At 41.3% G+C, this 26,878-nt stretch overlaps 1 protein-coding gene across 3 annotated transcripts in view; it reads left to right on the forward strand.

Moving 5' to 3' along the window:
• Window positions 1-26,878, forward strand: part of LOC140388397 (protein bicaudal D homolog 2) — a 111,125-nt gene that overhangs the window by 63,943 nt on the left and 20,304 nt on the right. For all 3 annotated transcript variants that reach the window (XM_072472501.1, XM_072472502.1, XM_072472503.1), the window contains exons 3-6: window positions 4,904-5,056; window positions 7,003-7,452; window positions 14,671-15,699; window positions 16,809-16,960. In XM_072472501.1, the coding sequence (XP_072328602.1) occupies window positions 4,904-5,056; window positions 7,003-7,452; window positions 14,671-15,699; window positions 16,809-16,960 (1,784 nt within the window). The remainder of the gene's footprint in view (window positions 1-4,903; window positions 5,057-7,002; window positions 7,453-14,670; window positions 15,700-16,808; window positions 16,961-26,878) is intronic.

The following is a 26,878-nucleotide window of genomic DNA, read 5'->3' on the forward strand; positions in this document are numbered from 1 at the left end:
GCTCGCTCGTGCTCTCACGCACTCGTGCTCACTCGTGCTCTCTCGCACTCGTGCTCTCTCGCACTCGTGCTCTCTCGCACTCGTGCTCTCTCGCACTCGTGCTCACTCGTGCTCTCACGCTCTCGTGCTCGCTCTTGCGCTCACTCGCGCTCTCGCGCTCTCGTGCTCTCTCAGGAATAGTCAGTATGGCTTTATCAGGGAGAGATCATAAATTTAGCTGAATTCTTCGAGGAAGTGACTGTGTGTAGAAAGAACAGCGCAGTTGATGTAGTCGACATGGACTTCAGTGAGGGTTTTGACAAGGTTTGCATGGGAGACTGGTCAAGAGGGGAAGAGCCCATCGGATCCTGGGCAGTTTGGCAAATTGGATCCAAAATTGGCTTAGAGATAGAGGGTGATGGTGGAAGATTTTTTGCATGATTGGAGGCCTGTGTCGAGTGGTGTTCCGCGAGGATCGGTGCTGGGTTCCTTGCTGTTTGTAGTGTACATTAATGAGCGAGACGTGAAAAAGGAGTATGATCAGTTTTCTGATGATAGCAGAATTCATGGTGTGGTAAATAGCAAGGAGGAAAGACTTGTATTACAAGGTGATATAGACAGGCTGGTCAGATGAGCACAACAGTGGCAAATAGAATGTAACCGTGAAAGTGTGAGGTGATGCATTTTGGGAGGACTAACAAGGTAAGGGAAAGATTCTAGGAAGTACAGAGGACCAGAGGGACATTGGGGTGCATGTCAGAGATCTCTGAAAGCAGCAGGACAGGTAGATAAGGTGATTAAAAAGGTATATGGGTACCTGCCTTAATTAGCCGAGGCACAGAATATATGAGCAGGGAGGTTATGATGGCGCAGTATTAAATGCTGGTTAGGCCACAGCAAGAGTACAGTGTGCAGTCCTGGTTGCCACACTATAGGAAAGGTGTGACTGAAGAGAGGCTGGATCGGCTTGGTGTTTTTTCCTTCGAGCAGAGAATGTTGAGGGGGGGGACCTGATTGAAGTGTACAGGATTATGAGGGATATAGGTAGAGTAGGTAGGAAGGAACTTTTCCCTTAGTAGAGGGGACAATAACCAGGGGGCATAGATGTAAAGTAAGGGGTAGCAGTATAGAGGGGATTTGTGGAAAAATCTTTCACCCCGATGATGGTGGGAATCTGGAACTCATTGCCTGAAAGGGTGGTAGAGGAAGAAACCCTCAACATTTAAGAAACGTTTAGATGAGCACTTGAAACACCATAGAACACACGGCTGCAGACCAAGTGAAGAAAAATGAGATTAAAATAGATAGGTGCTGAATGGCCGGTGCAGATACGATGGGCCAAAGGGCCTGTTTTTGTGTTGTAAAACTCTGAATCTAAACAATTTAAACCATATTTGTTAATCATCAGAGTTTCAGCACAAAAATGACAAAAAGCAGCATACTGCTGAGGCTGGAAATCTGATATAAAAACAGAAAATGCTAAAAATATTCGGTTCTAGCAACATCTGTGGAGAGAGAAACCGAGTTATGTGTTTCAAGTCTGTGAGCTTTAAGCACTTTCCCCTCCATTCAGTTAAATACAATCAACAAATAATGCCAAAACTTGCAGCATTAATCTAATCCTGTGCCTTCCGAGCTCTGATACATTGATCTAAAAACCTAATTTACCTGCGGCACAATTTTGCCCACTCAACCATAAATATTTTGTGCAAATTTCTAATGAACCTGTGTTTCAGGAATTTGATAACCTCCTGACTATAATGCTGAATGCACTATCATGATCCGAACTCTCAGGATACTAGGATATTGAAAAGCTAGTTGAATAGTGGTGACATACTATGAGCAAAAGAAACACTATGAGCGCCATTTTGTTTAATTCTTTTGATCTCTGCTAAGCACTGTGAATTTAAAATAATAGTTATTGTAATTGGCATTTTATGGCGAAACTGCTTTGCAAATCTTTAGAATGAAGTTTAAAAATAAGCTTTCATTTTGGATAATGAACTGCAATTCCCATCAGTCAACACAAGAGTATGACTAAAAACACATCATTATTAGCACGTCTATGCACATGTAGACACATGCATATAATTACATTGTAAACCTTGAATAACTTACTTATATACTAGTATTTTAATTTAAAACTCTCCTGCAGAGCTTTCAGTTTCTTCTTCTCTTGATGCATGAAGAGGTGTTATATGTAAGGAGCCTGGCTGTGTGCCAGTATCATTTATTACAGCTGCCACTGCAGATGCCTAGCAGCTGTCGGTAAAATAATTGTCTTTAAGCTTTAAATTTCAAACATACACAACTGCCCAAAGCTTCAAATAAAACTTTTCGAACTGCACAATGTGACTCTAGTTCTCTTCTTTTCCCTCTGCCCCATGTTTAAATACATGGCAAGCAATCATTGTAATTTCAAGTGAAAATTGAAATTCGTAAGTACAGTTAAAAGTGATGTATTGTTCATGTTATAAATGTGCTGCCTGGAATGCATTCATTTTGGTGAAGTTTCTTTTGATTAGATTGTGTGGGTTGCTTTTTCAACAGGAGAAATAAAGATGGCTGATTATTGCCAGTTTCTTATTCTCCCAGCAATAATGGAAATAATTGTGATAGGACCTCCCTGTGTGAGGTTTCATTTTATGTAGTTGAAAAGAGGGAATGTTTAAAAATGCCCACGGGGCAGCAAACACAATTGATGTTATGCAGACTTTGATTCTTGGTAAAAACATTGAAGAGCTACATCTCGACAGCTGCTATAAAAGCATCTCTTTTTCAACCCTTTTGTTAACCATATCGATTGTAGCTGGAATTTGAATTTTGCATTTTTGACCTTCATCAAAAAGGTTTGATTTGTTTACTGTGATTTTAATTGGATGGACAGATTTGAGAGAGGGCGATATTGCCTTTTTGTATTTGTATAGAACCATAGAAAGGTTCCAGCACGGGAGGAGACCATTCGGATTTTGTTCAAGTTTACTGCTACAACGGAAATAATAAAATGCTGAAAAGGTGTCTGCCTTTTTAAAAAACTTTGTCATCAGGTTTCACACACCATTTATGTTTTTCACTTGGATTATCTGTGATTCTCATGGTATAGAATCACTATGAATACAGATCGAAGATGAAATAAGATTAACAACAAAAGTGCAAATGGGAAGACCAAATTCAAGTCAAGTATTTGATTCTTCAGCCATCTTTGGCATCAATTCATTTAGGTAGTTGTTTGAAAAAAATGGTCAAATCTATACAAATTACATTTTGATTTCAGACTTCCATCTATGTGCCTGGTTACAACTTCAAAAGCAAAGGAACAAAGGCCGTACGGTCCAGTGATTGGTTGATTGAATCAAGCAGCATGTTCTTTTGGTTGTCCGTAATAGGCAGAGTCAAGATCATGCTCAACTAGCCTGTGCTTGTCAAACCCAAAACAAATATCCACTTTTAGATGTGATTCTGTGATTCAACAGCATTTGCCTGAACATTCTTTAGTGTGCCAATGGCTGCACTAACAATCAGTTTAAGATAATCAGTCGAGCATTGTGTGTCCTTCTGGCTTCATTTTCCATAACATATAAAGCCTAATCTGTCCCAAAGCATTTAAACAACTTCCCTCTCCAGTTTTCTCAATTAAAATCGATAAAATTTAACACCACTGCGATTAGTTTCTACTCTCTAATGCCTAATCCATAGGAAGATGAAAGCAGCCATGTTACAAAGTTGCTCATCACTAGTAATTAAGCCTGTAATTAGACTGAACCGACTGAATCATAAAAGAAATTAGATTGGAAACAGATATTATCTTTGCATTCTTCATGTCAGGATTCTAGTGCCTTCTGTGAAATATTTGAGATTTTTGACCAGTTTAAGCTTTGATATTTTTGTATGGACTAGCTGGATGTTCAGACACTAGCAAATGTATTCAGAGTATATACCTTAAAATAAATGATCTGCCCATTGATGTGTATGCTTTTTGGCATCTCCTGTCTGCTTACCATGGGACTTTTTTTAATGCATAATTGGTTGCATGGTTATTACGAGAGAGTAATTTTCTCTTTGATTTCTTCCTACTGCACACCATCTCATTTCTGTCATGATATTCAAACACACACATCATGATAGACACACCAACAGACAAATCAGCACACACAACACGACAACCAATCATAGACAAGGACAGAGACAGTATAAGAAAAGAAACACGACACCTGGTGGCCAGTAGATCTGGAGACAAGGACAGGACCTGATTAACATCACACACAGGGAGTCACGTGCAGAGTATCAAGATAGAACTGTAAATAACAAGTTGAAATAAAACAGCGTTGTACCAAATACAACCGTGTTGGTTCATCTGTACATCAGAACACCCAACACTACAATTTCTAACACCAGCTCTGCAGCAACACCGCTGGAATTCAGCTAGCCATAATCTAAGTCTATGTATTTCTATATGTTTTTAAAGTGTTCATATATCTGTTTACTAAATTTGGAAATTATGTAGTATATAGTTAGTAGCTTTTTGAGTAATGCTACAAGAAATGAATCATGCATCTGAAATAAACTTTAATGTGCCATTTTGAAGTATACAATATTTGCTAAAATTAAACTTTGTTGCAATGGAATAAGAAAGAATGATACTGTACAAATCATGGTAATTTTCATTGGTATTTTATGAACAATAAACATCTACCTCCAAATTTACTTCTAGTAGATGAGGTTGTGATTTAGCACTTTCAGTCAATTCAACTTTGATTTAGTTTTGTATTGACAAATTTATTTGGTAGTGTTGTGTTGCGACCAATGAGTACTGCTTTTAATTTATTAAAATAGTACCATGACTTTACTGTTACTTTTTCCAAGGTTTGCAGCAGATTGAATGGGTTTTTAGACTGGATAAAGTTTGTACTTTGTGTCCTCCTAGAGCAATCAGGTTGTCGAGCTGCAGAGAAATCGCCTGCGTGATGATATTAAAGAATATAAATTCCGTGAAGCAAGGCTTTTGCAAGATTATTCTGAGCTTGAAGATGAAAACATCTCTCTTCAGAAACAAGTCTCTGTCCTTAAACAAAACCAGGTGAGTAATAAAAACTGCTTTGTGTGCATTTTGAATTTTACATTGGAAAAGTTGCAAAAAATAATGTACAGGATTTTATCAGAACTTTCTATCACATAAGATTGAACAAAAAACTGAAGGTTGAGTGGTGATTTCATAAAGAGTTTTTTAAATAATGGAAGATTTTGATAGGATAGGTGGGGAAACCAAATCTGGAGGATTTGGAATGAGCCAAAAGGACAGTGTTGGCAACATCAAATCTCTTGTTGACCAGGAAGATAGGAAAAATTGTTGCAGCACTCATGCTTGCAACACTCATGCTTGAGTTTAAGGAAAGAGGTTGCCCAACCTTTCTCTAGTTGCCTTGATATGTACTGACACAAAAGTAAAAGTTCCAGAGGGATTGAAAGCTAAAATGATACTGTTTTCATTGCAAGGACATTAACTCTAACTATAACTACATTCAGTCGAGCCCTTAAATGATTGACTTACGAAAAGTAGAGATTATTCTTGTGCTAGAACAAGAAAGTCAATCTTTGTCCAGTATTAATGCTCCATGATATTGCTTCTTATGAACAAGTTATGAAGTGAGAATTTATCGCCTCACACTAAGACATGACTTGCACAAATCCTGACCATAATGTTAGCAAGTGCATTTTTTATGATTTGTGATCTAAAAATATTGGAACGATATTAAAACTATATCTTGAGAAGATATTTCTTCCAAATGTTCTTACTCTGTCATGAACTACGCTGTTGGTATCTGCGAGGGTATCCCAACTTGAAACATCGGTTCGTGGGGATGTATAGTTTTGCTTTTAGAATAGGGTGAGGAGTCACAGGACACCCCACAGAATAACCAGCCCAGTCGTCATGTAACAATTATTAAAGACTATTTAATAAATTAAAGAAAAGACACCTACACATGAACAGGACTACAATATTCTAGGGCAGTAAGTATATGAATCACTAAGCACATACACAGTTTATGTAGAATGTACGCCTTGTTCCAGAATATATCTAAGGTCTCTGATCACGTTAAGACCTCAACCTTTCCACAAGCAACATCCAAATTAAATCAATCTAAAAGTCAAATCTGCCTTGCAGTTACCACACAATACAGGGCTGAAAAATCAAGACTGGGAAACACCTTTTTTCTGGTCCAGTGAAGCCATTTCAGCTACCTTTACAAAGAGACAAGGCTGTGCAGAAATCCAAGACTTTGATGTAAAACCCACCTCCTGGCTATGAATTGTGGATTTGCCCCTCCGGATGTTAGAAGTAAACCGGCACCTCATGCTGTTAGATGTGGAACTGGCCTGTCTGCTTCTGAGGATACTGGCAATTATACCATTCATCACCACCACCACCCCCCCCCCCTTTGATTCTGTAATTGGCTGGTTGCGCCTCTCAACTTCTGGAACTCTAGAAATTAGCATATCTATGTCTCCACTAATTTCTCAGTCATCTAGGTAAACTGTTTCTACTAACAGGGTGATTTATACCTGAGTCACCTAGGTAAACTGTTTCCACTAATGGGCGATTTATACCTGATTCTATCTAGATACTGGTTAATCTCATTACTTGGAAAGTCGCATCTCATCATGCTTTTCGAATGCTGGGTACGGCTGTCGCTAGACAGATTTCTACCTCACATCCTATCATTCCTTTTTAAATTTGTTTTACTGCTGTTACTCGGCAGATCCATGACCACTCTTACAAGTTTCTTGGTGTATTTTTCCTTGTATCAATAATTCATTATTAGTTTTTATCAAAACTGCCAGTTATACAAAATAATGAAATATTTTTATTTGCGTTTGGGTGTTCCTTTACCCCATTATGCATATATAAATACTTATGATTATCGCTCTAGTTTGAGTGCTCGTTTCAACCACAAATCTGGATATGAGTGAACATAAAATGTAATATTGCTCATAAATGTAATTAATGATTTGATCATAATGCAGGTTGAATTTGAAGGTCTTAAACATGAAATTAAAAGACTTGAAGAAGACACCGAATTCCTCAACAGTCAATTGGAAGATGCCATCAGACTGAAAGAAATAGCAGAACGCCAACTTGAAGAATCCTTGGAGACGTTGAAGAATGAGCGTGAGCAGAAGAACAATATGCGAAAGGAATTATCCCACTACATGACTATCAATGATTCAATGTACACTAGCCAATTGAATATATCTCTGGATGGATTGAAGTTTAGTGATGATGGCAATGAACCAAACAATGATGAGATGATTAATGGTTACGAAAACAACAGCCTCAGCAAAATGAATGGTGACAATAAGCTGTCCACTCCCAAGAAAAATGATATCTTTAAGCCAGCACCAAGTTTGGTGTCCGATTTGCTAAGTGAACTGAATATTTCTGAAATTCAAAAGCTGAAACAGCAGCTTATGCAGGTATGTGTTTTTCAATAGTTATAGTGACATGCAATTGTTAGGTATTTTTTAGCTATAAATTTATGACCATTTAATCAAGTTTAGTAGCATTGTAACTTCCTGCTTTTTTATAATTATCTATAATTATGTAATATTTTTGAACAATTGGCAAAGTACATTTTTTTCTTATATATTCTAAATGATAACTTGGCTTATTTGAAGTTGAAGTGTGTACAGAGGAGGCCTGTAAGTGAACAGGTTTTCATTTATTTTTCCTATTAAATATATTTATGTGAAATTCCTCCATATCTATATGGTGGTATTTGTTTAATGTTGTCTTTTCCTCAATCAAAGCTTATTAGTGAAAAGTAGCCTCCTCAATTGGAGAAAGAACATTCATGAAATGCCTACCGTTGAAATTTAGCAAATTATATTTTCGAGATAATTTGTGCTATTTTGCTTAAAACAAGTTTTTTAAAAAAAATTTGGAGACCCAATTATTTTTTTCCACTTAAGGGGCAATTTACTGTGGCCAATCGATCTAACCTGCACATCTTTGTGTTGTGGGAGTGAAACCCACGCAGACACTGGGAGAATGTGCAAACTCCACACAGACAGTGACCCAGGGACGGGATCGAACCAGCGTCCTCAGCACCATCAGCAGCAGTGCTAACCACTGCTCCACCATGCCGCCCCAAAACAAGCTGATTGTTAAATAACATTTCTAAAACTCAAGCAGGAATATTTGCTGCACAAAGTATTGTTCATATTTTTTCATTTAAAAAAAAAAACAGCTAATAGAAATTTCACCAAGTTACAGGTTTAGCAACTTTAATTTTTCTCCCATTCCTACATTATTTTTCATTTGCAGACTTTCACTTGAGAGTACAGCACATGAAACTAAGTGTTTGCTCATTTTGTTCTTGATCCAGTGGTTCGATAATAAGAATGACTGGCCTGAATGCTTCCCCACTAATATTCTTCCATTCTTTTTGTGGAATTGGTTAGTCAATGCAAACGTATAATGGCATAACTGTGATTGCAAACTTGCCACTTCGACATCACGTGGTTCACAACTAGATTTAATTACACTTGGATGTGTTGCCTGAAACAGTGGTCTTTAACTTCTAGAAAGTGATACAATATTTAGATCAACTACAATTATTTATTTAATAAATCTTATTATTTTAACTACTCCCAACCTTTCCTCATAAGATTCCTCCTTCATCCCACGACTCAGTCGAATGAACCGTCCCTGTGCTGCTTCTAATACAACTATATTCTTTCTTAAAAAAGGAGATCAAAACTGTGCACCATAGCCTAGATGTTGTCTCTCCAATTCTCTGCACAACTGTAGCAAAACTTCCCTATTTTCCCTCTCTTTCACCTCTTGAATTACAGGTATTTTTGGGATGCTATTTGTGCTTTCTACAGTGAAAGCAGACAAGAAATATCTGTTTAACGCTTTCGCCATTTCCTTATTTCCTATCATTAGTTCGCCAGACTCACACGCTAGGGACCGACACTTCCTTTAGTTAAAACTTTTCCTTCTTAAATACTTGTAGAAAAGCTGTCCGCTTTTATATTTCTAGCTAGCTTTCACTCATACTCTAATTTCTCTATTGTTTTTAGTCATTCTTTGGTTTTTAAATTGTCAAACCTTCTGTCCTACCACTAATTGTTGCAGAATTGTACACTTTTACTTTCTATTTTATACTATCCTTAACTTGGTGAGCCATGGATGGTGCATCTTAAGAGTCTACCTACTCGAGGAAACTGTCTCAAAAATAAACTCATTTTTCAGGCTACCTTTATCAATCTGATTTGTCCAATCTACATGTAGATTAAAAACACATGATTATTGCTCTATCTTTCTTCCAAATTTCCATTATTTCTCCCTATAATCCTTGTTCTACAGTGTAATTACTGATAGCTACTCCCAGAAGTGGCTTTTAATCTTTGCTATTTCTCATCTCTGATTTGATACCTTGATCTCTCACTACTGTACTGATGTCATCCGAAATTAACAGAGCTACCCAACGACCTTTTCTTCGCTTCTGCGAGATGTTTTTTTAAATAATATTTAATTCAGGTATTTGAATTTTTATAACAGTAACAAAAACAATGACATCAACATGATAAAATAAACACCCCCCCCCCCCCCCCCCCCCCCCCCGGATTACTGCACCTGCTGATATTTTTAATTTTCCCCGAGAAAGTCGACGAACGGCTGCCACCTCCGGGAGAACCCTAACATTGACCCTCTTAAGGCAAACTTTATTTTCTCCAGACTGAGAAACCCAGCCATGTCACTAACCCAGGTCTCTACACTCGGGGGCTTTGAATCCCTCCACATTAATAAGATCCGTCTCCGGGCTACCAGGGAGGCAAAGACCAGGATGTCTGCCTCTTTCGCCCCCTAAACTCCCGGATCTTCCGACATTCCAAAGATCGCTACCTCCCGACTCGGCACACCCGTGTTTTAGCCCGTGGACGTTGCCTCAGCAAAACCCTGCCAAAACCCACTAAGCTACGGGCATGCCCAAAACATGTGGACATGATTTGCTGGGCATCCCGCGCACCTCGCACACCTATCCTCTACCCCGAAAAACTTGCTCATCCTAGCCACTGTCATGTGTGCCCGGTGGACTACCTTAAATTGTATCAGGCTAAGCCTAGTGCACGATGAGGAGGTATTAACCCTGCTTAGGGCATCTGCCCATAGACCCGCCTCTATCTCTCCTCCTAGCTTGTCCTCCCACTTGCCCTTAAGCTCCTCCACCAGGGTTTCCTCCACCTCCGAAAGCTCCTGGTAAATATCCGACGCCTTCCCCTCTCCCACCCAGGTACTGGAAACTACTCTATACTATATCCCCCATTGCGGCAACAGCGAAAAGGCCGGCACCTGTTTTCTCAGGAAGTCGCACACCTGCAAATACCTAAAACCATTCCTGCTGGCAATTTAAATTTATCCTCCAAAGCTTTCAAGCTGGGAAAGCTCTCATCTATAAATAGATCCCCCATCTTTCTAATTCCTGCCCTCTGCCAACTCCGGAACCCGCCATCTAGCCTACCCGGTACAAACCCGTGGTTGTTATAAATCGGGGTTCAAATCGATGCTCCCTCCACTGTCTTGTATCTCCTCCACTGCCCCCAGATCCTCCAAGTCGCCACTGCCACCGGACTTGTGGAGTATCGGGCCGGTGAGAATGGCAGAGGTGTCGTTAGCAATGCTCCCAGACTGGTGTCTTTACATGACACCGCCTCCATCTGCTCCTATGCCGTCCCCTCCCCCACTACCCACTTCCTGATCATGGCTATATTAGCCGCCCAGTAGTAATTGTAGAAGTTCGGCAGCGCCAACCCACCCTCCCCCCGACTGCGCTCCAGCAACACTTTCTTCACTCACTGGGTTTTACTCGCCCACACAAAGCCCAAAATAATCTTATTCACCCGCTTGAAAAAGGCTTTGGGGATGAAGATGGGGAGGCACTGAAAAACAAACAGAAATCTGGGGAGGACTGTCATTTTCACGGTCTGTACCCTACCCGGTACAGTGAAAGTGGGAGCATGTCCCATCTCTTAAAGTCCCCTTCCATTTGTTCTACCAACCGGGATAGGTTTAACTTGTGCAGTGCCTCCCATTTCCGGGCCACCTGGATTCCATATATCAAAAGCTCTTCCCTACCATTCTAAGTGGCAGCTCCCCCAGTCTATTCTCCTGCCCTTTTGCCTGGATCGCAAACATCTCGCTTTTCCCCGTGTTCAATTTATACCCTGGCAAATTGGCAAATTCCCCCAAGATTCTCATTACTTCCCCCATCCCCTCCAACGGGTCTAAAATGTACAAGAGCAGGTCATCTGCGTAAAGCGAGACCCGGTGCTATCCCTCTCAGCCCATTCCACCTTTTCTCTGTGGGCCTGTATCGAGATTAATTCCCCTTCAGGCCGCAGCCGGCCTTCGCCCTGTCCTGGATTTTGACCGGTCCAATTCCGGATCAGTGACTGTGTGAAGTCCCCTCCCACGATCTGCTTGTGTGACTCCTAAGTCTGGGATCTTGCCTAACACCTGCCTCATAAATTCCACGTTGTCCGAATTCGGAGCATACAGAAATGAAATGAAATGAAAATCGCTTATTGTCACAAGTAGGCTTCAAATGAAGTTACTGTGAAAAACCCCTAGACGCCACATTCTGGCGCCTGTTCGGAGAGGCTGTTACGGGAATTGAACCGTGCTGCTGGCCTGCCTTGGTCTGCTTTCAAAGCCAGCGATTTAGCCCTGTGCTAAACAGATGTTCACAAGTACCACTCGCCCCCCCCCTCCAGCTTCCCACTAACCATTATGTACCTACCCCCCTTGCCTGACACTATTCTCCCTGCCTCGAATGCCACTCGTGTGCTGATCCAAGATTGCTACCCCCCTGGTCTTTGAGTCCAGTTCTGAGTGGAACACTTGGCTAACCCACCCCTTCCTCAATCTCGTCTTGTCTGTAACCTTTAGGTGTGTCTCTTGTAGCATTGCCACATCTGCCTTCAGTTCCCTCAAATGCGCCAACACGTGAGCCCTCTTGACCTGCCCATTCAGGTTCCATGTGATCAGCCTGGACGGGGGGGCTTCCAAACACCCCCCCCCCCCCCCCCCTTCCCGACCTCCCATTTGTCCCCTAGTAACAGTTTGTCCCCTGTCAGCAAAGCTGCTCCCCACCACCCACCACCCCAGCAACAACACTAAAAACCCAATCCCCCAAGTCAAGTTCCAGCTTAACACCTGTCCACACCCCACTGCGCGCTTCTGCGAGATGTTAAGTACCCTTGAATATTAGGTCCCACTCTTGGTCGATTCATTCCTGGGATGAAGAGCCTATCCTATGAAGAAATGTTGAACGGTTGGGCCAATACTCATTAAGCATAGACAAATGAGATTGAATTGAAGCAATTAATATATTGAGGGGGTTTGATGGAATGGATACCTTGTTTCCTCTTGTGGAGGAGACTAAAACTAGGGGACATAGTTTAAGATTAAGTGATCTACTTTAAGACTGAGATGAGGAGAATTATTTGCTCTTGAGTCATAAGTCTGGAATTCTCTTCCCCAGAAAGTATTGGAGGTTGGATTTTTTAATTTATTTAAGGTTGAGTTATATTTTTGATGGGCAAGAGAATCCAGTGTTATGGGCGGCAGACAGGAAGGTGGAGCTGAGACCATACTAGATCGGCCATGATCGTATTGAATGATGGAGCAGACTCGAATGGCCTACTCCGAAGTCCTATGTCACTTTGTAGCCGAGCGCATATTTATTTCTATTTGTGCTGACAATTCATCGAAATTGTCGCAAATGCTACACACATTCAGATACAGAGCCTTTCCTTCTGTCTTTTTGCTATTTTTTACACACTCTCCATATCTACTGGTGCACTCTTAAATTTGTGTGCTCTGTACCTTCTTGTCACGTCCTGATTATCATTAATATTTTTTCAACCTTTGCTTTATTGGCTTCCTTTAATTTACCATATCTTTCCTCGAGTGATTCCTCTCCCTACTGTTTAGTTTAAAACCCTCACTTCTGCCCTAGTTATATAACTTGCCAGAACACTGCTCCCAGCATGGTTCAGGTGAAGACCGTCTCAACAGTACTTTTCCCACTTTGCCTGGTATTGGTACCAGTGCCCCTTGAATCGAAACCCATTCTTCCCACACAAATCCTTCAGTTCCCTAATCTTATTAACCCTATACTAATTTACCTGTGACTCGTGTAATAATCCAGAGATTATTGCCTTTTTGAGGTTCTGCTTTTAATTTAGTCCCTAGCTGCTCAAACCCCCTCAGCATCTCTAGCTGCTCATACTCCCAAAGCAGAACCTCTTTCCTCAACCCATTTATATCATTGGCACCTATGTGGACCACAACAACTGGATCCTTCCCTCTCCCGCAAGTTTCTCTCCGGCCGCAAACAGAACTCTGGCACAGGAGAAGCAACACGGTGTCCTGAACTTTTGCTCTTTTGCAAAGAACTGTATCCATCATCCTGATTATACTGCTCCCTACTACCACTAACTTTCCCCTGCTTGAATGGCTTCCTGCGCTACTGTGCCATGGTCAGTTTGCTCGTCCTCCTCCGTAGTCCCCACTCTCATCCATTCAAACTGAAAGAACCTCAGACATGTTGGAGAATTGTAGGGGATGAGGCTCTACCATCTTGGCCTTCTTTATCCCTTACCTGCCTCGCTCTCGGTCAACACCCCACTTTCCTTCACCACTGACCAAATCCGAAGATCCTGGTCTAAGGGCTGTTTCTATCTTCTGGAATTAAATGTGCAGGTAACTTCGCCCTCCTTGATGCATTGCAGTGTGTTTGTTGCTTGACTTCAAGCTCATTGACTCTGAACTGAAGCTGCCTGAGTCACAGACATTTATTTTGTCCCTCAGTGGCATGCCGACTTTCAGACACCAACCTGCCTCCCACTGATTTTGGATGAGATTTTGGGCCCTGTATAACAGCCACCTGTCCAAATATTTTTTTTGGGGGGCGGGGTGTAGCTAATTAAGCCACTTGAGGACTTAATTGAGAGCCTTTTCCGAACCCTAACTGGGCATTTAATCCAGCGTCTTGTGTCAGGAGGTGACCCAACTGCAGGCCAGGTTGGAGCAAGAGCTCCAATCACTACTCCAAAAATCAGCCACAACTGCAGCAGTGCCTATCACCATGGAGGGCTTTCCTCCTAATGTCTGAGGGCCCTAACACTGCAAGTTGTCTTGGATAATCTGTAGCTGGCAATGGGGAATCGAGGCACCTTTACTTCATCCTTCCTACTTTAGCAGCTCCCACCTCTGACAATGGGACTGCCGATCTATTATTGGCCCTCCAGAATTGGGCGTCTGCTTGCCGTTCTTAATTGGACAGGCCTCCCAGAGATTGGTTTTGTTATCACTTGCCATGAATCCCCTTAACTGTATAATTTTATAAATAATGCTTTCAATATGCTTCATTTGTGGGTGAGAGCAGTAAAAAATTCACCCAAGTTATCCACTTTGACCAATATTTATTCACACCCAGTTTCTCTCGAAATAGAGAGAAATATTTAATTGATTTTTCTGACTTTGCTATCCACGAATTGCTACTTCCTACTTCCTTACATTACGTTGGTGAATAAATACATTTGGGGTTTTTATAGGTATATAAATGCAAGTTTATTTTTTCATTCTTTATTAATTTTATTTCTTACTACCATGCATTTTAGGTGGAAAGGGAGAAGACCTCGTTGCTTGCTACTCTCCAAGAGTCTCAAAAGCAACTAGAACATGCCAGAGGTGCTTTGTCAGAACAGCACGAGAAAGTTAACAGACTCACTGAGCATGTCAGTGCCATGAAAAAACTTCAGGCTAGCAAAGAACGACAGACTTCACTTGATAATGAAAAAGAGCGAGATAGTCATGAAGATGGGGATTACTATGAAGTAGACATAAATGGACCTGAGATTCTGGAGTGCAAATACAAGGTAGCTGTAGCTGATGTGAATGAACTTAAGGAAGAACTAAAAAGTCTGAAGACCAAGTACACTGATTATGAGAACAAGTGTGAAAAAGAGAAGACCAGGAATGAAAATGAAATCCAAGTATTGACAGAAAAACTTGAAATACTGGAGAAAACTAATAAAGAAGATCGGGACCAGGTAATTTGCCTAGAAAAAGAACTGAAGAAAGTAAGTGAGGTTGCTGAAGGAACCCAAGGTAGCTTAACTGTCGCTCAAGATGAGCTGGTCACTTTCAGTGAAGAATTAGCCAATCTCTACAACCATGTTTGTATGTGCAACAATGAAACACCCAACAGGGTGATTTTGGATTATTTCAAGGAAGGCAAAGATCTTCGTAGTAGTCCAGAAGGTAGAGAAAGAAGATCGCCAGTTCTGCTGACTAAGGGACTATTTCCAGGAGAGATGGGAAGAGTTGAAAATGGTAATGGAGACACTGGACCATCTTCTGGTTCACCTTTGCCCTCCCCATTGACTTATTCCAGTGATCCACGCAAAGAGCCAATGAACATTTACAACCTGATTGCTGTCATTCGAGACCAGATCAAGCACCTTCAAAAAGCAGTTGATAGATCAACAGAACTATCCAAACAACGTGCTGCATCACCTGAACTTGGGCCACTGGCAGACAAAGACAAAGAAATATATATGGATGAGATCTTGAAACTGAAATCCTTGTTGAGCACCAAGAGAGAACAAATAGCAACACTGAGGACTGTCCTCAAAGCGAACAAGCAGGTAGAATCGAGATCATTCTAGAACTGAATGTAAAACATTGATTAGAAAATTATGAGCTACTGTGATGAATGTAGGAAATATGTATATATAAGTTTTTTTTATATGTCTTGCAGCAATGTTATTAAAAGAACTTGGCTTTAGCTGACATATAATCTGGATACCTTAACCTGTGTTTAAGGGATTAACAGCTTGACAGGCTGTGATGTCACTCATGGGAGGAGCTAGGTCCGTTTTTAGTTTCCACCCTGTGCCCATTTTTAGTTCTATTTTAAGAGTTCTGCTCTGGGTTCTGAAGAAAGGAGTTGTGTTTCTCAGACTGACTTCTGAAAGCCTCTCTCCAAGGACTTGTGAATAAAACTGTAAGCCATTAAGTGTCAACTTTATCAATTAGTGGCATTTGACCTGTATGTGGATTTTGCTCAATTGAAGTTTTAGAAGTAGATGGGAAAGTAAGATCAAAGACCTTTTTTTTATAAAGAACTGTTTAACTGTTAATTGAAAAGCTGTTTCTTCCTTTGAAGTTAATGGAGTTAATCCTGTGATAATAAAGTTTGTTTTAATACAAAAAATCCCTATTTGTCAGTGGAATCACTCCTGGGGGTCAAGTATCCTTTCCTCAGTTTACAAATTGAACAATTGTTGGGGTTTCCCATCCAGTTTCCAAATATAAATTTGGGGTCTGTTCCAGTCGCATAACAAAATTGGGGGTTGTCCAGGATTAAGAAATATAATTCCTAGTTAGTTTGGGATTATTGAATTTAAAGACAGTGAGTGTGAGGAACTGGTGCTTTCTTTCAGGTGCTGCATTCGGTTAGCTTAAGTCAGGAGTGACTGGTGAAATGGTTCTTTCAGTAGCTAAGATTTTCCTCGGTGTTGAAGAACTCACTCTGGGTGATTTAGAAAGGGTGTTTGAATGAAATTATTGTAGCTTCGTTCCAAAGCTATATGTAATGAGATTAATGTGCATGTGCACCATTTTTCCACTGCTGTTAACAACTCAATTTCATATGCTGCCTTTAATTCAAATAATTAGTCATATTTATGGAATTCATTTTTAGTTTAAAAATATGAAAATCAGGTCAAAATATTTAAAATTGTTTATTCTCTAGACTGCTGAAGTTGCCCTTGCAAATTTGAAGAGTAAATATGAAATCGAGAAAGCTATGGTCACTGAGACTATATTGAAACTGCGAAATGAGCTCAAGGCTTTAAAAGAAGATGCTGCTACTTTCTCATCCTTGAGAGCCATGTTTGCAACAAGGTAAAAATTATATTCTTAATTTGGTTAAGTATATAAATAAGACTTTTCACTTGTTCCATTTCCTTTTTTCAGTCAACTTCTTTTCTTTGGGACCTTGTATCTTCCTCAACTAAGATAGGACAGGAAATAGTAACCTCCACTATAGCTGCCCCGATAATTGGGGCGAATTCTGCAACATTGTTGATTTGCTTCAGAGTTCTGTTTGATTGCATTTGTGTAAAGTCACTTATGGGGCTGGTTTAGCACAGTGGGCTAAACAGCTGGCTTGCAATGCAGAACAAGGCCAGCAGCACAGGTTCAATTCCCGTACCGGCCTCCCCGAACAGGCGTCGGAATGTGGCGGCGAGAGGCTTTTCACAGTAACTTCATTGAAGCCAACTTGTGACAAGCCATTATTACTATTATTATTGCTATCCTGAAGAATTTTGATTTAGTTGGTAAGTACTGTATGATAAATCACAGATTCAAACCAGGTTCTGCCTCCACTTGCTACAATGTATTGAGCAACATACTTTGATATCACAGTAGGTTTCTTGAATTGCATTTTAACAAGTATATCATACTTCCTTTATTATTTGCTGTACAGATTAAAAGAATAATTTAGATGATGTGGCTTAATTTCCCCTTTCCCAAATCACTGTCTTGCACTGTTTTATCAATTCTCCAAATGACTTCCCATTCTTTTGCTGGTCTGGAAGTTTCCTTCTTTTCCTCCCTCTTGTTTTTATTTTCCGTCCAATAATTCTTTCTAACATCTCTTAATATTCCATTCCTTATTAAAAAATCCTGTCCCATTTATGCACCCTTTTCTTAATCTTTGTTGTCGCAAGTCAGCTTACATTAACACTGCAATGAAGTTACTGTGAAAAGCCCCTAGCCGCCACATTCCGGCGCCTGTTCAGGTACACAGGGAAAATTCCGAATGTCCAAATTACCTAACCGCACGTCTTTCAGGACTTGTGGGAGGAAATGGAGCACCCGGAAGAAACCCACGCAGACACTGGGTGTCTGTGCAGACTCCACATAGACAGTGACCCAAGCCGGGAATTGAACCTGGGATTCTGGAGCTGTGACCCAAGCCGGGAATTGAACCTGGGATTCTGGAGCTGTGACCCAAGCCGGGAATTGAACCTGGGATTCTGGAGCTGTGAAGCAACATTGCTACCCACTGTGCTACCGTGCTGCCCCCTCCGAATGAATACAAGCAGAAAGGCTTGCATTTATTAACCAGTTTTATAACCTCTGCACTTCCCAATATACTTGAGAGCCAATAAATCACTTTGTATCAATCAGTTGTAATATAGTAAATAGCAATAGTTATCTACAATAAAATCATCAACCAATGTGATAATCAGATATTTTATTTTCTGGTAATGTTGGTTGATGAATAGACATCAGACAGGGAGAACCTTGTATTTTTCTCCATAATTGTGCATAACTAACCAAACTATATTATTCATGTCACATTGCCAACATTTTCCATATCTATACCAATCCCATCACTAACCTTTGTTCAGATAGCAAATTACTTATTCAGTTTTCTCTTCCAGTAATATTGAGTTTATTTGAATTGGGAGCACTCTTGCCTTAGAGTCAGAAAGTAGTTGGTCACTATCTCCGAAGAATCAGAAGGTAGTGGGTTCAAGTCCCACTCCAATGACTTGAGGCCAAAAATATTTAGGTTGACACAACCATGTGTTACTGAGGGAGTGTTGCATGTTGGAGTTGAAGTCTTTTGGATAAGATGTTACATGAGACCCTGTCTGCGCTCTCGGGTGGATGAAAAGGTCATGTGGCATTACTTTGATGATATCTCCCCTTCTTTCGTGTTCTCCTTCAAATTTACCCTTCATTCCACATCACCTGGAGGAAAAAAAAACAACCTGTTATCACATTGCTGTTTATGGGAGCTTGCTGTCTACAAATTCACTATTGAATTTCTTTCATTACAATAATGACTACTTTGAAAGCACTTCATTGGCTGTAAAGCGCTTTGGGACATCCTGAAGTTATAAAAGGCACTATACAAATGCATGTCTTTCTTTTCGACTTTTCCTATTGTAAATCTCTCATTTTCTTGCCACATCTGTCATCCTGAGCATATATATGTAAATTGCCTCTTCTGATGCAACTGTTTCTCAGTTATTAAAATGCTCACTCTTTCACATGCATTCTTAGAAACCTTCATGATATTGGTCTTGCCCGTAGTATCGTATAATTAATTGTTGCAGCAATCAGGCCATCTACCAACAACTGTATTTCAGTAAAGATACTTTATGGCACGGCTTTGTCATCAGAAAATCTGACCGGTTTCACGAGCTGACCTCCAAATTTCACTCCTTTCTCTGATTAAACATTTCTCAGCACACAAATTGAACAACTCGGGTGATAAACAGCATCTGCGTCACACTACTCTTTCAGTCACTTCTGATTTTCCATCTTCTAACTTAACATTTGCAACTTGACTGATATACTAAGCCTTTATTAGGGATCTATCTCTCCACCCAACATCAATGTTGGCTGATATCTCCATTAGTTTGATCCAGTTCATTCTATCAAAGGCTTTTTCAAAAACTGAAAAGCACATGTATACATGATTATGTCCTAAACTGTTTTAGTGCAGAACTCTTAACGATCCCTCTTGCATCTCTTGTTTCACATTCTCTGTGAATTACAAATTGATCTTTGGCAGGATTTTGTTCTGCTTTTGCTTTTGTAATAGCATAGCATTTTGTTGATTTCTATATAGCTATGATGTGGAGATGCCGGCGTTGGACTGTGGTGAGCACAGTAAGAAGTCATACAACACCAAAATAAAGTCCAACAGGCGTGTTTTGAATCACGAGCTTTCGGAGCACAGATCCCTAAGATTCACCTGAGGAAGGAACTGTGCCCTGAAAGAAAGCTAGTGATTTGAAACAAACCTGTTGGACATTAGCCTAGTGTTGCAAGACTTCTTACTATTCTATATAGCTATGTACTTGAAAAGGGAATGGCCAAATTATTTCATGTAAATAATAATACTGCTGGTGACTGTATTCAAAGTGTTTGAAATTTTTAGAACCACAGAATCTTTACCATAGAATCCCTACAGTACAGAAGGAGACTATTTGGCCCATCAAATCTCACTGACCCTCTGAAAGAGTACACTACCTGGGACCACTCCTCCATCCAATCCCCATAGTCGCATCTAACCTTTTGGACACTAAGGGGCAATTTAGTCTGGCTGATCCACCTAACCTACTCATCTTTGGACTGTGGGAGGAAACCGGAGCTCCAGGAGGAAACCCATGCAGACGCGGGGAGAATGTACATTCTCCACATGGACAGTCACCCAATGTCAGAATTGAATCCAGGTCCCTGGTGCTGTACGGCAGCAGTGTTAACCACTGTGCTACAGTGCTGTCAGTCTGATAAGTAAAATATTTGTTTGACTATGTGCATAAAACATGTTAATGCCTGATGTGTTCACAGCTGTAAAGTAAAAGAACTGATTTTTTATTTTGACTCTCTAGGTTGTGCAAGATATGGATTAACTGATACTGAAATAATTGATTTTAAGGCACATAGCTTTACAGCTAGTGATGCTTTCAACCTTAGCCAGTCATCGAACTCAAGTTTGTAAGATCAATTACTTTACCTGGGAGACTATTGAAGCTGTCTTTGAACTGCTTCAGGTCTGTGTCCTAGAAATCACTTTTTACAAGGCTCTGTTTATACTGTTGCTACAATTGTAAAATAGCTTCTGATAGTTTTCCGAAGGTCCAACCAGACAGTAGTATCTCTAATCACGTTTCTACTGCCTAAAGGTAGAATAAGTCTTGCAACAGCAGTTAGTTCTTCTATAGTCTGAAGAAATCAAGGCCTTTCAAACTTGGCTAGGTTCAATGGTTCTGTAATCCATCCTTGTTAAATATGTTAAACTAAACTGCTCTCCTGGAAATTATTCAGGATTTCTTGTCCATCCATTTAGTTGTCATTTAAAAACTGGTATTAAAGGTTCACATTGAAACGTCCAAAATCTTTCAAAACTGATGCAAAGTGCCTTGCCTCATTTCTTCATGGCCTGACTAGCATTAACACTTGGAAATCTGGGGATCCAATAGTCTTGCTGTTAGAAAAATAGTACATTAATTTAAAAGTTGTAAGGTTTGTATTAAAAGGCTATTTCCCCCATATTTGGTGTGAGTATACAATTCATAAATTTGTGTTAGAAACCATCTTTATTGTTTTGTAAACCAGGGTGTTCCATAAATCAGAACTTCAAATTCAAATAAATCCAGATATTGGGGTTGTAAATAAGTAATGTAATAATCTGAAGTTGTGACTTCAGAAAAACTGCATTGAGGATTCCTAAGTATGGTAGTTGTGACTTTCAAGATTATAATCTTTGCATTTTGGTATCCATGAGTGGGCAAAATTGGAGAAATTTGATCCGATTCATTGATCCCCAAAGATGGAAATTACAAATGGGATATATATTTTGGATACTAATGGGACATGGAAACTTCTTAATGTTGGACAAGGAAATCCCTAGGTTTTGGAGGGTCCCCTGGCCCTGGAGGAAATGGTTCATATTTTGACAGAAAACATAATGACCATTTTGGCCCTCTTCTGGACCTATTAATCCTTTGTGCCCAGTGCTCCTGGTGAAGCCAGTAAGTACTTGATGGCATACATGGCTGCTGGGAGTTAAAATAACTTTGGGGTCTGAATCATGTTATCAGACCTCTAATTGATTTTTTTATTGAGCTTCTTGTCTGCCTGACCAGGATGCACTCTTTACAATGGTGCATTGCTGAAGGGTCGGCTGACTGCAAACATTTTAACCCTCCTCTATATATTACATTCTTGTAAGGCATAGGAGGCTAAAATCTGACCTTTTGGATTTTATTTGGCCAAATGTGGCGACTAGGGGCTTTTCACAGTAACTTCATTGCAGAATTAATGTAAGCCTACTTGTCACATATTAAAGATTATTATTATAAAGAGAGATATTTTATTATAACCCTCTCAAAGAAAGATTTGGGAAGGAAAACTGGGAAATACTGAAACAAAAATAAAAACCTCAGGAGGACATTTTTACAAACTGGACCCTGCCTGCCAAGGACAGAGCGAGGTTGTCCCACTTAATCAAGTCAGACTTAACCCTATTCACTAGGTGAGTAAAATTGAGTCCATGAAGCGTGGCTCAGTCGTGGATGATCCTGATTCCCAGATAACTGAAGCTGAACATGGCCAAGCAAAAAGGCAACGTTACTAAGTCAGCTCCACTCCCTGTGGAGTTCACTGGAATAAATTTACACCCTGAGAAGGAACCAAAGCTCCTAAGTAGCTTCATTATCTCTTCTACATTGGAGAGAGAATCTGTTATATACAACAACAGATCATCTGCATACAAGGACAGCCAGTGTTCCTCCCCTCCCCTCTCTATTCCGCTCTAACCGGTAAGTGACCTCAATGCTATGGCCAGAGGCTCAATTGCCAAGGCATACAATAGGGGGGGGGGACAATGGGCAACTCTGTCTCGTACGTCTATTCAACTAGCAATATCCCGAGCTCGGTGCATTCGTGTGAACACTTGCGGTGGGGTCCTGAATAAAAGATGGATCCCAGATATAAATTTAGGCCCAAAACCGAATATTCCGAGGATCTCGAACAGATACTCCAACTCCACCCTATCGAACGCTTTTTCAGTGTCCATTGAAATAATCACCTCTGGTTTGGGGACTTGAGAGGGGGACAAGATAATAAGTAATCAAAATATGTTGGCTGCTAGCTGCCTGCTCTTGATAAAACCAGTGTGTTCCTCCGATATTACCATTGGTAAGCAAGGCTCCAAGTGCATTGCCAGAATTTTCGCCAACAATTCAGCGTCAGTATTCAATAACAAAATGGGCCATATGACTCACACTCCTGGATCCTTATTCTTCAAAATCGAGAAGATCACTGCCTGCGCCAATGTAATCAGCAATACCCCATGGGACATGGAATTGTTAAACATATCTAACAACAATGGGATCAGCTAACACACAGATTTCTTATAAAATTCAATTGGAATCCGTCCAGGGCCAGAGCTTTAGCTGACATTATTAAACCCATGCATTTAATGATGATCTCCGGACTCAACGGGGACTCCAACTTCTCTCCTCTCCCGCTCCACAACTGGGATAGACAAGCCATCCAAAATTTTGTCATGGCCAACCTATCGTCTGGGGGCTGTGACTTATAAAGGCTACGGTAAAAGGCCTCAAAAAATGCATTGACCATGCCTGGGCCGGAGACCAACCTGCACTATCCCCCGGGAGCTAGCCTGTCTCCTCAGCTGGTGCACTAGCAGGCGACTGGCCGTCTCTCCTTGTTCATAAAATGCCCCCTTCGAGAATTGCAGCTGGTGAGCACCACATTGCCCAACAAGAGCAGCCCAAATTCCATCTGCAATTTCTTCCTATTCGCCAACAACTCTGGTGTTGGGGCAAGCGAGTACTGGCAGTCCATCTGATGGATGGAATCCACCAACCTCTGCCTCTCCACCCTTTCACTCTTCTCATGTGCCTTAGAGGAGATTATCTACCCCCGAATGACTGCCTTCAGAGCCTCCCACAGCGCGGAAGGCGAAATAGTCTCACTTCTATTAAAATTAATGTATTCCCCAATGGAAGAGGATGCCCCCTCACAGAATCCTTTGTCTGCCAGCGACTTTGTATCCATCCTCCACAAGGGGACGCTGAGCAGGGCCCAGTCACAACACCAATCCACAAAATGTGTAACATGATCCAAAATCCCACACTCTCCACCCCAGGAAGGCGAGACCTATTGTGGGCAGCAAGGTAGCACAAGTGGATAACACTGTGGCTTCACAGTGCCAGGGTCCCAGGTTCAATTCCCCGCTGGGTCACTGTTTGCGCGGAGTTTGCAGATTCTCCCCGTGTCTGCGTGGGTTTACTCCGGGTGCTCCGGTTTCCTCCCACAGTCCAAAGACGTGCAGGTTAGGTGGATTGGCCATGATAAATTGCCCTGAGTGACCAAAAAGGTTAGGAGGGGTTATTGGGGTACGGGGATAGGGTGGAAGTGGGTCGGTGCAGACTCGATGGGCCGAATAGCCTCCTTCTGCACTGTATGTTCTATGTTCTGTCCGCCACAAAAAGTCAATCCGAGAGTAGACCTGATGCACCTGAGAGAAAAAAGAAATGTCATTCTCACTGTGTGGAGTTTGCACATTCTCCACATGTTTGCATGGGTCCCGCCCCCACAACCCAAAGATGTGCAGAGTAGGTGGATTGGCTATGCTAAATTGCCCCTTAATAGGAAAAAATTAATTGGGTACACTAAATTTATTTAAACAAGAAGGAACAATACCATAAACTAAAAGTAAAACACAAGTGCGAACTCCAAAACTGTCCAAAATGCACCCCGACAAATCCCACATATCACACATCTATCCCCCAAACAGACATCGCACAATAAATCCAATACACAGTTAGCTCGACCCCAGTTCATGCAGCCTTGACCTTGTCGAATGCCGCGCACCTCTTGGCGAGTTCATTACAATATCCTGATGGTGACAGATGGCGTGGCCCTCCCATTTATAGTGCCAGTGATCCTTTGTGGAGCGCAGGACCTTTTCCTTTTGGCAGCTCAATGATCGCACACGGTGGTTCACCAGAACGGGCTTCTGCCCGAGTAACCTGTGGGCCCGATCCAAATTAGAAGGAGATGCTATTCCATGCTACCCCACAACCTTCCCAAACGGCTGCCACATATATTTTGTTGGATTCGGACCTTCCAGGCCCTCCGGCAGTCTTACAATTCTCAAGTTTTGCCTCCTGGAGCGATTCTCCGGATCATCCACCTTGGCCTTTAGTGCCTTGGTATCACCAGAAACTCGTGACGTCTCTGCTTCCAGGGAGGTCACCGAGTCACTGCCTTGAAAGTGCCACCTCAACCTCCTGTAGCACTGCATCTTGCGCCTTTACCACCTGGTCTGTTTTTGCCAAGGCCACACAAATGGGGGGCAGTGTCCCTTCAATTGCTCAGGTCTTCAGAGACCGCCTGCTGTAATGTTTTTAGGTTCCACTGCCAAGATGCCAGTAAGCATCTCTGCCGTTAGTGGAGTGGCCAAAGACTCAGTAGGGGCCTCTGCTATTTTCTCAGCAGGCAAAGTTCTCGAGACTTCTGAGTTTGACGACGAATCTTTCCTTGCCTGCTGTCTTGTTTTGTACTTCTTCAGCATTCCTTTTATGTGGGACTCTTGTTCCATCCAACTAACGGAGTTCCACCCCAAATCACCCCTGAAGACCAATGAAAGGGCCAGAATAAAAGTACTCTGGCATGAGTTCCCTCATGTGCGACTGCTGTCTACATGTCACCACTGAAAGTCCATCATAATCTTTATTATTGTCACAAGTCGGCTTACATTAACACCGCAATAAAGTTACTGTGAAAAGCCCCTAGTCACCACACTCTGGCACCTGTTTGGGTACACAGAAGGAGAATTCAGAATGTCCAATTCACCTAACACGTCTTTCGGGACTTGTGGGAGGAAACAGAGCACCTGGAGGAAACCCACGCAGACACAGGGAGAACATGCAGACTCTGCACAGACAGTGACCCAAGCAGGAATCGAACCTGGGACACCGGTGCTGTGAAGCAACAGTGCTAACCACTGTGCTTACAAATTTGTAAACTCCAGGGAGCCCAACGTATTAAACATTTGCTCAAAACTTAACCTTTTAAGAAATATTGTGTGGTAAATTTGCACTGTAAGGTCAATTTATTCTTGATGAGCTGCAGTGCCCAGTACTGAATGCAGAATTCTAGATTGGATCTGACCAAGGCCCTGTAGAACTGGAGCATAATCTTCTCCTCTTTGTGTTCGAATCCTCTTGCGATAAAGACCAACATTCTACTTGTCTTTTCAATTAATTGTATTTGGGCACTAGCTATTAGTCAGTTGTCTACGTGCACAACCAAATTGCTTTGCTTCTCCACGATTTCTCTCTAGTCTCTTCATCATTGAGAAAATATTCTGATTTGCTTTTCGTACAATCATACAGCAAGTGCCAATTCCTCAATGCCTGTAGTGCTGGATCTTTAAAAGAGATCTTCCGTTAGACCTATTGTTTCTCCAAAGCCCAGTGTAGATTCAATTCTCTTTTGAAAGTTACGTTCAAAATTCACTATCCTTTGAGGGTATGCACTTCAGATAATAACTTGCTGTGCAAAAATATTCCGCACCACCCATTTTGTTTCTTTCTTTGTACTGATCTTCCTGCCAATGAAAACAGTTTCCATCTACTCTGTCGAAAGACCTTCAACGTTTTGGACATTTTTGTTAAATCTCCCTTTAACCTTCTCTGCTCTGAGGTGAACATTCCCAGCTTCTCTAGTCTCTCCTAAAAACTGATGTTCCCCAATCCCATGCATCATTGTACAAGCAAAATACTGTGGATGCTGGAAATCAGAAATAAAACAAAATGCTCAGAATACTCCGTTCTGGCAGCATCTCCGAAGAGAGAAACAGCTGTGACAGACCTGAAATGTTACTTCTGTTTTTCTCCCCTAGAGGCTATCATACCTTCTGAGTATTTCCAGCATCTTCCATTTTTCTGTAATTATGGTAAATCTTTTTTTTATTAAAATAAATTTAGAGTACTCAATACATTTTTTCCAATTAAGGGGCAATTTGGAGTGGCCAATCCACCTACCCTGCACCACTTTGGGTTGATGGGGCAAAACCCATGCAAGCACTGGGAGATTGTGTAAACTCCACATGGACAGTGACCCAGAGCCGGGATCGAATTGGGACCTCGGTGCCATGAGGCTGCAGTGCTAACCACTGCGCCACCGTGCTGCCCCTGATTTACCTGATATGGTACATCTTGACAGCATCCTCTCCATGGCCTTGGTTTAAAAGTG

This window comes from Scyliorhinus torazame, chromosome 13 (genome assembly GCF_047496885.1).
Source record: "Scyliorhinus torazame isolate Kashiwa2021f chromosome 13, sScyTor2.1, whole genome shotgun sequence".
NCBI classification, from domain to species: Eukaryota; Metazoa; Chordata; class Chondrichthyes; order Carcharhiniformes; family Scyliorhinidae; genus Scyliorhinus; species Scyliorhinus torazame.